Source organism: Oncorhynchus keta, chromosome 22 (assembly GCF_023373465.1).
Source record: "Oncorhynchus keta strain PuntledgeMale-10-30-2019 chromosome 22, Oket_V2, whole genome shotgun sequence".
Lineage (NCBI taxonomy): Eukaryota > Metazoa > Chordata > Actinopteri > Salmoniformes > Salmonidae > Oncorhynchus > Oncorhynchus keta.
The window spans coordinates 47,075,424-47,091,284 of NC_068442.1; the positions used below are offsets into that span (position 1 = coordinate 47,075,424).

Below are 15,861 nucleotides of genomic sequence, written 5' to 3' on the forward strand. Positions count from 1 at the left end.
AGATGCAATGCCTTTGGAGGCAGCCGTGCTGCAATCTAGACTTACTGGAGAGGTTCGCTCAGTAGAACCTTGGAGACGTTCAAACATGTCTTCACATGGTGTTGGGGACCTTGACAAGGAGATGTCCTTCAGCTGAGACAGAACACCACCTACCAATATGTTGACCTCAAGGGACATATCAGATATTTTCTTTCCTACTGTGGAGAAGCAAGGTGCATTTGATGTCTGATCCTCGCATGAGGTCAAGATTGTTGAAATGACCTGTTTGGTACTATTGTTCATTAGACCCTCGTCTGTTTCAGTCCAGAGAAGTTTTGAACTCTCGCTGACACCCATGTGTAGAGTCACTTCCTGGTTCAAACTGTGCAAGTGAGGCACACTCTTACTAGCTTGCGTCACGTTCTGGCTTGCCAAACCAAGGTACTCCTTAGTGACAAGATGTCCAGAGTCCTCTGTGGGTGTATGGCTAGACATTCTTCTCTGCACGTCTGACCTCCGCCGGTGAATGGTGAAGCCCTTTAATGTCTTCTTCATACTGTATTCCTTGTCTATTAGTTGAACTCTGGGTTGAATTGAAACAATAGCTGTTAACTCTCATTTGCTTTGTCAAACCTACCCCTTGGAATGACTTCGATATTAACATGGAATATATTTTGTTATTAAGAGATCTCTCAATAATAATTCTCACAATAGCATATTGGTAGTAGTCAGTGACATATTAAAGCTAAGCAGGGCTGGGTGTAGTTAAAACCCTGGATGGGGTTCGATCCCGGGCTGAGGTGCTGCCCAGCCTATTGTTTTTTCTGAAAGTGTATATAATGTTGAAAATCTGACATGGTTTCAAAGGTACAAATTCAACCTATTTTATATGAAGATGCTTGTGTTTCCAACTTCCCAAAGTTAGTAAACATCCAGAGTTTAGAGGATGAAGACAGTGTAGGCCTACACCCCATCTTATTAAACACAAGCAGTCTTTAAGGTATATCTTATTACAGTTTAGGCCTACCTTATTATTTTCTTCCATCTGGCAATATAATTTTAAGGAATGAAATCTGTTTTGTTGCTATTATTAGTAACTGTAGGAAAATACAGCTGTAAAGTACAAGAATCAGCTACTTTCTGAAGGGCAGCCAAGCTCATAAGCAATTTAGAACCTACAGACAATTAAGACAAAGTTGGAACGCAAAGAATGTGTCACAAACGCCTTGTGGTCACATGTTATTTTAGGGCGTGGCTCCGCATTCGTGACCGGGTGTCTTATTTCTGTTTCCCGGTATCCGTTAGTGCTGGAATTTGCGATTAATACTTTTCTCATGCCGAAACCGTATTAGATACATACCGGTAGTTAAATGTCAAAAATGATTATATTCGCAATGTCATTAAACAACATAAATAGCTACTACATTTTGAAACATGATTTTGTCATCAGTTCAGTACCATTTGTTTGATTTTGTGGACCCACGACTAAACTTTATCTATGTTAGCTAGTTGCTAGCGACGCTAGTCAGTTTTAGCTAAGTTAGCTAGAAAGACGGATATGACCGTTAACAGCGTGCATGCACAAATGCATGATGACACATTGAATATAAGTGATAGGAATAAAGAACGAGATCGCCCCACCAAGCCAGATAGTAGAGGGGTGCAACAAACGCCGGGACACAGAGGCATAGCTCATACAATTATATTTTGTCCGGGTCAATGACTATCCTTGTTGAATAATAAATACCTGCGTCAAATATATGGCATCGCATGCTCGTGCAAAGATAGCTTGCATGGATTTTTAAAAATCCGGTGACCACTAGATGTCCTCGTATATCCACATTTAGATCAAATATACTTGATTTTTCATCAGTACTGTGAATGACAAGCCCACTGAATCTAGTTTAATAATCTTTATACTCAGCAGGTAGAGGCCTAGGTACTTCAAATCAGTGCTTAATTTGAGCCGGATCATGCCAGAACAGGATCCGGCACCTTTCCGTTCTGGACTGTTTTGTTCCGGAACCTATTTGGCCGAATCCGGTACCTCTCGTGTCATGAAAAATAATTGTCACTTTTTGCTATGTAACAATTATAATAAAAGCGATCAAAGTTCATTCGAGTTGCCTCTTCGTCAATTATCCTGCCCCCTCATCTCTCCAGAGTTGCACTTCATCATTTGTTTCCTTATAGAATCATAGCTGCATGAAGGGTTCTGGAGGAATTTTCTAAAGTTACGGAATTACTGCTGTCTGTTCAGAAATAAATTAAATCATTCAGAATAGCCTAATACGCCATGAGAAACCCTATAATTTAGCTACAGAGGACCAATAGCTTCTTTTTTAAATAGCCTCGCTGCGGATTGTAGCCCAATAACAAAGAATAGCCTACAGTCGGGAACGCGAGGCAAATCTGTCAGTGAAAAAACAGCACGCAGACAAAACAGGCCTTTTGCAATATTTCAAATACAATCGAGGGAAAACACAGGTTGAAAAGCAATGACTCTTGCTGAAAATATAAGACTATGCTGTAGACTACCAAAATATTTGATCAACTCCCAAACATTGTTTTACAAAACAGAGAGAGGCTTGACACGAGCGCATCGACAATCTCCAGCGAGTGAGCTGCGCATCATTGGGTGAGTCAGTGAAACTGGAAAGCATTTTTAGGACTAATTTCCTCCTCATATTGTAGCCTACTATATGTTTCTCCACAAACCTAGGCCTATAGGCTATTGATGGATTCAAGACAAGGTCGTTTTTATTGATCTCAGATACTAAGTTTGTCAGTGTCAAAGTAGCCTGCCATTTCGATCATTTGTGCGGATTAAAAAAGATAATGCCAAAGTCTCCAGTCATGTAAAATTATGTAGAATTGCACGAAATGCGGTTTTGAAAAGGCTAACACTTTCCCGGACCCGAGGCTACTAAAAATGTTCGTGTTTTAAAAAATGGCCAACACTTTCCCAGGACCCTAGGCTACTAAAAATGCTACCCATCGTGAAAGCACCTTTGCAGAAATATAAGTCTCAGAGCTCTACCCGAAATGTGATGATATCCGTTCAATGCTCTATTATAATAGGTGATATTTTTCTCATGAGTTCTGGTACCACAGAACCCCCCCTCTAGCACCCACTCTTTGTTCTGGCACCTCCCAATTTACAAATTAAGCTCTGCTTCAAATTTTAAATACTTTTTTGCCCCACTGTATAGTGTGGTGGTATATAGTATGGTGATATATAGTATGTTGAGGTCACCCTGCTTGAGACTTAAAGTAATATTGCCCTTGCTCAACCAAGACCATGGTTATGGTAGAGTGATTGGTTAGTAAGGACACTGCTTTATACCAAGACCATGGTTATGGTAGAGTGATTGGTTAGTAAGAACACTGCTTTATACCGAGACCATGGTTATGGTAGAGTGAAGTGTTTATACCAAGACCATGGTTATGTAGAGTGATTGAGTAAGAACACTGTCCTGCTTTATACCGGACCACATGTTTATACCAGAGCACAGACAGGTGGTACAGAACTCAGATTGGTTAGTCACTGTTCCACAAAGTTCTGTGGAAGATTTGCTAACAGAGGAGAGTGGTTATGTATCTAAGTACAAATTTAACCATCAGAATAATGTTTATTTGTGTTCCTTACTCCTTACTTACACATCCCATCATTGACATAGTCAAAGCCAGACCTTCTGTCTGTCTCTCCTTCTTACTGGTTGACTGGAGTGGAAATCTATAGTATTGTATGGTTGACCTGGGATAGAGCTGAAATGTGGCCCGATGTAGTGTTGCCTTTGTACCAAACACCCTTACAGTCATAAACCTTTTCCCCATGTAATCCCCTGGTGTTCGCTAACAGTATCTGAAGAATCTGCCTCCACAGCACCTACAGTCTGGTGTTACAGTAGAGCACAACAGTATCAGTGAAGAATCTGAGCACAGCAGACAGAGTACCCAGTGGTGTACAGTAGAGTACAGTACAGCAGAGTACAGTAGAGTACAGCAGAGTACAGTAGAGCACAGCAGGCCGTATAGTAGGAGAAGAAGAGGCCCTTTGGGTTCATTGAAATACATATTCATAATATTTCTGTTACCAATTTAATCTGCACCCAGATTAGTCTTCAATTTAATTTTCACCCAGATTAGTGTTCAATTTAATCTGCACCCAGATTAGTGTTCAATGTGATAGAACAAAACTCAGTACAGCACATGAATTAGAGAATGTTGTTACAAATTTGAGCCACGAGATGGTGGTAGATTCTAAGTTTAAATAGCATGGACCTTTGATTTGTCTCTGGATAGAAATTGCCCTTGGGCACAGATCTAGGATCAGTTTACTCTCACCAAATCCTAACCTTTACCATTAGCAGGAAAAACACAAACCAGACCTAAGATCAGTGCAAAGGAGCCACTTCATCTTACCCCTGTAATTATATGACTCCTAACTTATATATACTGAGTGTACCAAACATTAGAAACACCTTCCTAATATTGAGTTGCACCCCGCCTTCTGCCATCAGAACAGCCTCAATTCGTTGGGACATGGACTCTACAAGGTGTTTGAAAGTGTTCCCCAGGGATGCTGGCCCATGTTGGCTGGATGTTCTTTGGGTGGTGGACCATTCATGATACACACAGGAAACTGTTGAGTGTGAAAAACCCCAGCAGCATTGCAGTTCTTGACACAAACCGGTGCACCTGGCACCTACTACCCCGGTCAAAGGCACTTAAATATTTTGTCTTCCCCATTCACCCTCTGAATGGCACACATACACAATCTATGCCTCAATTGTCTCAAGGCTTAAAAATCCTTCTTTAACCTGTCCGCTCCCCTTCATCTACACTGAAGTGGATTTAACAAGTGACATCATTAAGGGATCATAGCTTTCACCTGGATTCACCTGGTCAGTCTTTGTCATGGAAAGAACAGGTGTTCATAATGTTTTGTTTACTCGGTGTATAAACACAACATAGGTATTTATGTAAAACAAGTGAATTTACTGTATGTCCATGGTCTTATACTTCAGCGGGAGCCGGTGGTGCGTGTGTTCAGTGCCGTGACGGGGGAGACCCTCTCAGTCTTGGGCACTGTGTTTCTCCTGAGTACGTCTGTGGCCAGGCTCATGACCCTGGTGTCCCAGCAGTGTGAGCTTCCCGTCAGCTCCTTCAGACTGAGCTCTCCCACCGGCCTGCAACTCTACGACTGCAACCGGCTGCACGACTACGCCATTGACCTGGGTATGGCCTTCCTTGTGCAGTAGATCAATGGTCCTCTGGCTCAACACCTTATGGATGTAACACAGAGACAAATGGACTGTATGGAACACATTCTTGGTTCATGGCAACTAGGTGGACAACCTGCATGTGTCTCTGTCTCCCAGGGGCTACTCTACGGTTGGACACCTGGGATGGGTGGGCGGAGTTCCTCAGAGGCTGCTTCCTGGGACACAGACTGACCGTCCAACGACACCTGTCTAGAGAGAGACCTGTGATGAGGTCAGAATACACATCTACACACTGAACTGTATGATAGACTTACTATCAACAGTGATGGTACTGAACCTTTATATAGCTTACAATGATAGTACTGACCCTGTATATAGCTTACAATGATGGTACTGACCCTGTATATAGCTTACAATGATGGTACTGACCCTGTATATAGCTTACAATGATAGTACTGACCCTGTATATAGCTTACAATGATAGTACTGACCCTGTATATAGCTTACAATGATGGTACTGACCCTGTATATAGCTTACAATGATGGTACTGACCCTGTATATAGCTTACAATGATGGTACTGACCCTGTATATAGCTTACAATGATGGTACTGACCCTGTATATAGCTTACAATGATGGTACTGACCCTGTATATAGCTTACAATGATGGTACTGACCCTGTATATAGCTTACAATGATGGTACTGACCCTGTATATAGCTTACAATGATGGTACTGACCCTGTATATAGCTTACAATGATGGTACTGACCCTGTATGTAGCTTACAATGATGGTACTGACCCTGTATATAGCTTACAATGATGGTACTGACCCTGTATATAGCTTACAATGATGGTACTGACCCTGTATGTAGCTTATAATGATGGTACTGACCCCTGTATATAGCTTACAATGATGGTACTGACCCTGTATCTTGTATCTTACAATGATGGTACTGACCCTGTATATAGCTTACAATGATAGTACTGACCCTGTATATAGCTTACAATGATAGTACTGACCCTGTATATAGCTTACAATGATAGTACTGACCCTGTATATAGCTTACAATGATGGTACTGACCCTGTATCGCCCTATACTTACAATGATGGTACCTGACCCTGTATCTGTATCTCCTCCCATGTATGGCCCTGCCCATGCGGACATACCTCCAGATAAATGATGGTAGGCTGGGGCAGAGGATACAGCATACAGGCACTGCATGGGCCTCAACAGGGCTCCTGTTCATACCAGGGTGGGCAATGATGGTGGACTGACCCTCCCCATATGCCTTTATATAGCTTATATTCTCGTGTTTTTTTTTCTTCAACCCTGATATTTAATACTGCATTGTGGGAAAGAGTTTGCAAGTAAGCTTTTTACTGTACTGTTTTATAACCCACTGTCCTCCAAGCCCAGGAGGAGTGAGGCCAAGGCGGGTCTTGTGAACTTGACAAAAAAACTTGAAACGTGTTATAAATACATTGATTCTGTATTATTCCAGGTTCCAGCTCCTGGGTGGCACTCTTCACATCGCTGCTTCTCTGGGCCACCTGGACCTGAAAGAGAGAAGGCTGGCTGCTGGAGAGGGGGAGCGTGTCATTGAGCCGGTGGGGTTCACCCTTACCGTGAGTGGTCCAGACCTGTGACGGCCCACCAACGTCCGCCAAGTGTCCCTCTGTCGCCTTTTCCATCCACGCGGCCAGCTCACCATCCTCAAAAACGCTCTTTATCGCCAGCAGCGTTCTGACCCTTGCCTGAATATTCCCCAGGAGGTGACCCCTGAGAATACTGCCAGAAGAAGCCTCCTATAATCAGTGTGGGGGGACAGGCAGAGTGTATCCAAAGTTACAGTCACCTGGCCACCAAGCTTCTGCTCTGTGGTGGTCCTCCCAGGTAATGGCCCTGCCCATGCGGACATACCTCCAGATAAAAGGAACACTGGCTGTGAGGCTGGGGCAAGCATTTACCCACCTTTTGAGGACAGCATCCAGGCACTGCATGGGCCTCAACAGGGCTCCGTTTACCAGGACCAGGGATGGATGTCTTCACCCTCCCCAAGATGTCCTCAAGCCCCAGGAGGTATATAGTCAAATCAAATCAAACTTTAATTTGTCACATGGCTGAATCAGGTGTGATCTTTCCGTCCACAGCCTCAAACAGTGCAGTTCAAGAAGAGTTAAGACCCCAATCAACTGCCCAAATAATAAAACATGTAACCTGCCCGGTGGCCATTTGATTAATGGCAGTCTTAGGATAAAGCTCTTCATTGGTTTACAACCAAGTCCTGAATCACCCTGTGCCAACTATCATGCTTAGGGATGAAAGAGTCAGTCTTATTGGTTCAAGAGTTGTTTCAGTATGGGAGGGATAGGATGTGAGGAGGATGAATGTATTGAGGCCATTACATATACAGTATTTCCAATGGAGGAGCAGATTTGGTCTCCCGCCCATTTCTGGTTGAGACACCAATCTCAGACCTGTGTTTGCCTCTGGCCAAACTCCGCTCAGATACTCACCACCTCCTGGATTAGACTGCTTTTCTCTCCACTGCTGAACAGCTTCACCCCCAGAAAACGCCATATACTGTTTGCTGGCTAGGTTAGTCCAAGTTTAAATGACAGCTACGGTGAATCTCTGGAGGTTTCATTAGACTGCTGAATACTGTACCCCCAAGTCATTAGACTGCTGAGCCTCCCCCAAGTATAATCATGGTAGACTGCTGAACAGCTTCTACCCCACATTAGACTGCTGAACAGCTTCTACCCCCAAGTTTAGTTCACTGCATTTACCCCAAGCCTTTTGCTGGACAGCTTCTACCCCCAAGCCATTGAGACTGCTGAACAGCTTCTACCCCCAAGCCATTAGACTGCTGAACAGCTTCTACCCCAAGCATTTACTGTCTGAACAGCTTCTACCCCAAGTCATTAGACTGCTGAACAGCTTCTACCCCCAAGCCATTAGACTGCTGAACAGCTTCTACCCCAAGCCATTAGACTGCTGAACAGCTTCTACCCCCAAGTCATTAGACTGCTGAACAGCTTCTACCCCCAAGCCATTAGACTGCTGAACAGCTTCTACCCCCAAGTCATTAGACTGCTGAACAGCTTCTACCCCAAGTCATTAGACTGCTGAACAGCTTCTACCCCAAGCCATTAGACTGCTGAACAGCTTCTACCCCCAAGCCATCAGACTGCTGAACAGCTTCTACCCCCAAGTCATTAGACTGCTGAACAGCTTCTACCCCCAAGCCATTAGACTGCTGAACAGCTTCTACCCCCAAGTCATTAGACTGCTGAACAGCTTCTACCCCCAAGTCATTAGACTGCTGAACGGTAATTAAATGGCCACCTGCACTATTTGCATTGACCCCCTTTGTTATTGATGTATTTTTCTAATTGTTTTCCACGGACTCTCTTGAATTGGCTCGATGCACACTCACTACACTCTACCCACACATTCACTGTGACACTGACCGACTTTCACACTAGCTGCTGCTACTGTGTTTATTATCTATCCTGATTGCCTAGTCACTTTTACCCTTACCTACATGTACATACTGTATTACCTCGACTACCTCGCACCCATGCACATTGACTCGGTACTGGTACTCCTTGTATATAGCCTTGTTATTGTGTTACTATTTAGAAAATATTTTCTTACTTTTTAACTCTGCATTGTTGGGAATGGGCTCGTAATAAAGCCTCTCACAGTTGTTTCTGTGTATGTGACCAATACGATTAGATTTATCTGAACAAATGAATGCTCTCGTTGTTTATAATGAGGAATTTATTTAAATAATTTGGTTTTCCTTGAAGATTTGAATGGGCTGAGAAAGCCTTTCGTGATGGATCTAGACAATCTGGTGAAAAGGGAGGGTTTGCGACTCTTCTCTTCAAGTGGGAAGGACGATGCGATATCATAAATTCCCTCTGGAGAAAAGGAGCCATGAGATGTTGTCATCGTCTCTGCAACGAAAGACCATCCAGCATGCCATCAATTTAAATTTTTACTCATTTATCAGACACTCTTATCTAGAGAGACTTACAAGGAGCAATTAGGATTAAGTGCCTTGCTCAAGAGCACATTGACAGATTTTGCCTCGTGAACTCAGGGATTCTGAACCAGCAACCTATCGGTTACTGGCCCAACCTCTTAACCCACTAGGCTACCACCCAGCCCACAGTACAGTATGTCATAGGTAACAACTCAGAGGAGTACAATGTCTTTCCAAATGAATTAGTGGAATGGTAAAGGGATAATGTCTCAGTCTTGACTGAGCAGCAGCCTAAACAGCAGCAGGGCTTACCTGTAAAGTACACAGTAGGGGAAATGTTCTGAGGCTGGTACTCCAGAGACTCTTGAGGACAGAGGTTCTTACTAACTTTCTTGGAACCCTGGTTGGTGGGAAAAGGCACATTAAAACAAACTGAAATTTTTTCGATATCTTAAAGTACAGCATATCAATTGCAAAGAAGCAGTGCAATGCCATGACACAAATAATCATATATCTCACAAAAGGTCAACAGCAGTGTTATTCATGAAAGATGTATGTGGACTATACCTTTGTGTTAAAGGTGAGGACCTGCTCTCCAGTACTGCTGATGGTATCCCTTTCCAAATCAAACACGCCTTCTACAATGTCACTGGTGGCCACGCTGGTAGCGGACTCAAAATAACATTTAGCAGTGGCTTTGGTGATCATTTGAAGAATGACCATGCAAGTAGAAGTCTTTGGATCGTTCTGGACTGAAACATCAAAGTTTATGTTTTCATACTCATCTGACCACTGTCTCAGGAAGCACTTCACTGTCTCTTCAGCAAATATCTGGAGAAGCTGAGAGGAGAGCTCCTTGGATATGGCACATTGTTCCTTTCCCCATTTCAGCCTTGAAAGAATGGAGTCTGAAGCACTTTTGGCTGCTTCCAATGTTAAGACCTGTGGAGTGCTGTGGCTGTCCTGAAGGGCTATCACTTTATCCACCAATTCATGACTGAAAATGTGGATGGTCCAAGTGGAAATGATTTTTCTCAATTTCCTAACAGCAGATCGGAGGTCGTCAAGATGAGAAGCACCCTGTCCATCTTCCTGTGTGTTCTCAACACTTTCCACCATAATGTCCACTACCACCCCAGCAGCTTGCCTGACTTTGTCCACAAAGGTTACAGGAAGTAAGTCCTCTGTGTGAAAGAAGTCCTCAATGATTGTGTTTCTAACAATGGGAAAGTCAATCTGAGCAGGAAACTCAGTGGGGATGGGAGTCCCGGGTAAGGCAAAGTGCCATTTCGACTGCCTTAATTTTGAAGTAGGTGTTAGAGAGATGGAGGAGCGTGAAGAAGAGGTATTTCTTGTATTTTGGCTGTCAGCACTCCTACAACGGATCGTGTCAATATCCTCCAGCATGGATCCCGAGAGCTCAGTGGTTTTAGATAGTAATTTGTGCGGAATGTCCACACAGGCATCGTTTCCACCAGGTGTAACACTGCTCTGGTTGACCTCAAGATGGCCGAGACTTGCTCTTTGTGATGCAGGACTGCTTTGATATGTAAAGATTTGGATTGAACCAAGTGTTGTGTCTGATCTTTGAAGATCTTTTCTGAGAAACTCCGTAATCTTACTTTGCAGACTGTAGTAGATGTTACGAGCAACAGACCGGATCCTTTTCTCAGAAACCTGTCCAGTGGTGAGCAGGGAGGTTCCAGATACCATGTCAGATGATTGGGTGGTCTGGGGGAGCTCCTGCTGATCTTTCACCATGGTTTGTATAATATCAGTAGATGTGGTGGATGTAGATACAGACTGGAGGTACTTATCTGTTGTGCCTTCCTCCACAATGTTAAATGATCTAGAGAGGACCTCACTCACTCCTTTCTCAGCTTTGGTTTGGAACTCATGACTAGAGAGTTTTTGGAGGCTCTTTGTTGAAAGACTGTGGGAAGATGCAATGCCTTTGGAGGCAGCCGTGCTGCAATCTAGACTTACTGGAGAGGTTCGCTCAGGAGAACCTTGGAGACGTTCAAACATGTCTTCACATGGTGTTGGGGACCTTGACAAGGAGATGTCTTTCAGCTGAGACAGAACACCACCTACCAACATGTTGACCTCAAGGGACATATCTGATATTTTCTTTCCTACTGTGGAGAAGTAAGGTGCATTTGATGCCTGATCCTCGCATGAGGTCAAGATTGTTGAAATGACCTCTTTGGTACTACTGGTCAGTAGACACTCGTCTGTTTCAGTCCAGAGAAGTTTTGAACTCTTGCTGACACCCCTGTGTAGAGCCACTTCAAGGTTCAAACTGGGCAAGTGAGGCACACTCTTACTAGCTTGCCTCAAGTCCTGGCTTGCCAAACAAATGTGCTCCTTAGTCCCAAGATGTCCAGAGTCCTCTGTGGGTGTATGACTAGACATTCTGCTCAGCATGTCTGACCTCCGCTGGTGAATGATGAAGTCCTTTAATGTCTTCTTAATATTGTTATATAAACTAGTGGTAGCAGACCAGATCCTGCTCTGTAGCTTTTGTGCATTTTCCTGGAGGTCAGGTTCTCTTTCCTCTACTTCTGCAGGTTGCGCCGAGCTCTGCAGGTCTTCCACAAATGTTTCAATGATGCCAAAGGCAGCAGAATCCGCACAAATATCCTTTGACCATGTGTACTGGTTTTGAATGGAACAAGACCTGGATGCTACAGAATAAGCAGGCTGTGCACTAGTTAAGCTACTGGTGGACTTTTTAACTAGGAACTCACTCACTGCTTGAGTGGCATTTCTCTTAAATTCCTCACTTGAGAGTTTTCTAATACAATCTAACAGACTGGTCAAAGAAGCTGTGGCCTTACTTCTGCTGTCCTCAATTTGACAGGGGAACTCACATACTATTGGTGATGAGGACCTGGAATGGGAGATATCCCCAAGCTGAGCCAGAACACCCTCTACAAATTTCTCTCTCTCAAAAGAGAAGCCTGATCCTTTTTCTCCAACAGTGTACAGGGGGTCCTCCTTTGACATCTCAGTGTTGTACAAGACCAGAAGCTCTGAGATGACTTCTTTGGTGCAAGTTGTCAGAAGGAGCTTGCTTTCTTCTGACTCAGTTTTTGCCCAAAGAAGTTTTGAGCTCTCACTTAGGCCTCTTTGTAAAGTAACTGCACCAGTGGACTCTGGCAACTGAGGCTCACTCTTACTGGGCCTATATTTCATGTTTAAGCAAGGAAGTGGAACTGTCTCCTTAAACTCAGCATTTGTGATGTTATCATCAGATGTGACAATGCTCTTTAAGGCACATCGCTGAAGCTTGCCGAAATAATCTTTCAAGTTGTTTTGGATGCTGTGGTAAATGTGAACAGCAGCAGACCAGGCACTCTTCTGTTGGGGACTCTCTTCAGATTCAGCCAAGGACTTCATATCTGACACGAAAGTCTTAACAACTACTGACGCTGCTGAGCCCACTGGGTGAATTGACTCTGTCTTTACAATGCCAGACAATGTTTGACCTGATACAGCACCTGTTAACTCAGACTGAACGACTGAACTAGGAAAGCTCAAACTACTGACTTTTTTGTCAAGAACTCCACTCACTGCTTGTATTGCTGATGTTTGAAACTCCCGGCTGGAGAGTTTTTGGATGCTCTTAGATGTGAGCGTGCAGGAGGAACCAGATTCACTAATATTGTAGCTGCTCTCGTATTTCCTTATCAGGGCATCAAGATCCTCAATGAAGCCAACATGCGATGCCAAAAATGTGATCTTGTCCTTCAGATCTTCCAGCAAATTCTGTTCGTTCTCATCAACAAAAGCCACCATTGTGTCAGAGATGGTGGTCATGACTTGCCCTGTTAGACTCTTGCTCTCTTGGTCAACTTTTTCAAGTTTAGCAGCCTGCTCTCTCACCATGCTCTCAGTCACCTTGGTCTGTGAGTCTCCCCTTACCGGTGTCACTAGAGAGGTTTGGCTAGCGGAGGCACTCTTAACGACCACTGATAAGGCCGACTTGACATCTTTAGCCAACTCTGCCATTACAGCAGGGGTTAGCATCATAGAGCCTGCACTTCCAGATGGAGAATTGGACATGCATGCAAGTTTGGAGAGAGAACCTTGCAGGCTGTCCTGCACACAGGTGACGAGGGTGTCCTCTGAGACACCTAAGAGGACTTGTAGCGTCTCAGAGTTGGTTGTTTTCTTCTGCACATCAGACAGAGAGGTTAGAGTCCTTGGGAAAACAACAGAAATCATCAAAGTCAAACAAATAATATGTAAGGCTGTGATGCACATTCAGTGTGTCAAATACATCTGCACCATTGAAAACAATGAGGAAAACGCTGCTGTTTCTCTGAGAAAAACCTTAGTGTGATGTCAGCCTAACTGCTTAATTTCTAAAGCCCAATAAAATGTATTTTGTATAAGTCATTTGTATTAAAACTGGCCTGTAGATATCCATCTATCCTGGCAATATCTATCCTCTACAAAAATCCAAATTGCTATAAACTTCAAATACTGTAACTTCTAATAACTTCAAGGACAATCATAAATACAAGGCAGTTTGAAGAAATGTTAAAGGGAAATTTCTAAATGTTTCAACTTCATATTCATCATCTCCAGCACCACCCCAACATCAGCATATGTGAAAAACGGGCATTTCTATGTTTTGTAGTAAAAAAGAAAGAGGAAGATAAGTGTTTTCTATGACATCATCAACCAATTAGTAGGCAATGCCTACTCATAATTGGTTAAAATCACATGATGCACACTGATGATGTCATTAGAATCTGGAGCTGAGCATTTAACCAACATTTTTGTTATTTTTCGGTTTTTAAACAACTAATTAACCGACGTCGGCTCAATTATTTGAATTCCATATAGTTCATTTTTTTCTTCTTCTGTGAGCTCGATGCTCAGTTTCTGTAGAGATAAATCAGATCAAGCACGAACTATGCAATGTAGTAGGGAGTTGTAGTTTCCAACAGGCCAATATTCTACATAGTTTAGCACAGAAAATATGGCAATTAATTCCCATAATCCATTGCACGCCCACTTGCTTGTCCACTCTGTGTGGAGCAGATACGGAAACCTCATTGACTGAGACGGAGAGACGAGAGAATGCATGAGAGAGATAAAAAGCAGTTGCGTTGCGAGGATTCTCTACCTGGAAATACATGATCTAAGTGATTGACAGTTGGTGTCATCAGTTTCTAATTTGATCCTATTTCCTTGAAGGTGTGATAGTACCAAAGAAAACAGAACATACTTCTCAGTTAGGTTTTGAAGGAAGTCCATAAGTGTCAGATGTTCTACATTGTTGAGCTTCCCCTCTTCTGTGGTTTCCATCACTGAGGTTGCTCTGCTCCTGGTAGAATTGCTCTGCTGCTGGTAGAAATGTAATTATATTGCAAATAATCAAACTTAATATACAAGAAATATCATACTTAAATAATTATTAACTGTTAGCGTGGAGGAGCATTGGCAACGGTGGGCCAATTAAACAACTGCAACACAACAGAGATGGTTGTGGTATGTCAACATTGCCAATGATAGCATCACTATAACATTTCATTGGATTAATGTTGTAATATGAAATGACAAGGTCAACTTACCATCTCATTAACAGCTTCAGAGGTCAGGTGGTCATCCACCACACAGACAGGCAGGTCTAGAGACTGGGACAAGGCTCTATGGTCATAACCAGGAGAGAATGGAAACATCAGAGCAGTCCCAATGGCAGAATCTAACCACTGTCTTCATGTCAAAGACTCACTCATTAGCTTTGTCAAACCTACCCCTTAGAATGACTTCGATATTAACACTTAATATATTTTGTTATTAAGAGATCTCTCAATAATAATTCTCACAATAGCATATTGGTAGTAGTCAGTGACATATTAAAGCTAATCAGGGCTGGGTGTAGTTAAAACCCTGGATGGGGTTCGATCCCGGGCTGAGGTGCTGCCCAGCCTATTGTTTTTTTCTGAAAGTGTATATAATGTTGAAAATCTGACATGGTTTCAAAGGTACAAATTCAACCTATTTTATATGAAGATGCTTGTGTTTCCAACTTCCCAAAGTTAGTAAACATCCAGAGTTTAGAGGATGAAGACAGTGTAGGCCTACACCCCATCTTATTAAACACAAGCAGTCTTTAAGGTATATCTTATTACAGTTTAGGCCTACCTTATTATTTTCTTCCATCTGGCAATATAATTTTAAGGAATGAAATCTGTTTTGTTGCTATTATTATTAGTAACTGTAGGAAAATACAGCTGTAAAGTACAAGAATCAGCTACTTTCTGAAGGGCAGCCAAGCTCATAAGCAATTTAGAACCTTCAGACAATTAAGACAAAGTTGGAACGCAAAGAATGTGTCACAAACGCCTTGTGGTCACATGTTATTTTAGGGCGTGGCTCCGCATTCGTGACCGGTTCTCTTATTACTGTTTCCCGGTATCCGTTAGTGCTGGAATTTGCTATTAATACTTTTCTCATCCCGTAACCGTATTAGATACATACCGGTAGTTAAATGTCAAAAATGATTATATTCGCAATGTCATTAAACAACATAAATAGCTACTATATTTTCGAAACATGATTTTGTCATCAGTTCAGTACCATTTGTTTGATTTTGTGGACCCACGACTAAACTTTATCCATGTTAGCTAGTTGCTAGC

At 42.8% G+C, this 15,861-nt stretch overlaps 1 protein-coding gene and 1 pseudogene across 1 annotated transcript; one reads left to right on the plus strand and one right to left on the minus strand.

Annotated features, from left to right (window-relative positions):
* Positions 1-15,861, plus strand: part of LOC127910814 (uncharacterized) — a 41,998-nt pseudogene that overhangs the window by 18,644 nt on the left and 7,493 nt on the right.
* LOC127910680 (uncharacterized) lies at positions 8,133-14,375 on the minus strand. Its single transcript, XM_052475348.1, has 3 exons — positions 9,773-14,375; positions 9,518-9,605; positions 8,133-9,176 (listed from the first exon to the last, which is right to left on the minus strand). Exons 1-3 carry the CDS (start codon positions 13,472-13,474, stop codon positions 8,998-9,000), a joined length of 3,969 nt encoding a protein of 1,322 aa, XP_052331308.1. The 5' UTR covers positions 13,475-14,375; the 3' UTR covers positions 8,133-8,997.

Bases quoted from the DNA above. Each gene is read 5' to 3' on its own strand.
- LOC127910680 (XM_052475348.1), bottom strand. From the start codon at position 13,474: ATGTGCATCACAGCCTTACATATTATTTGTTTGACTTTGATGATTTCT. The intron at 9,606-9,772 runs GTATAGTCCACA...CCCACCAACCAG, and splicing joins TCCTCACCTTTAACACAAAG to GGTTCCAAGAAAGTTAGTAA. The intron at 9,177-9,517 runs GTAAGCCCTGCT...CTTTCGTTGCAG, and splicing joins CCCTACTGTGTACTTTACAG to AGACGATGACAACATCTCAT.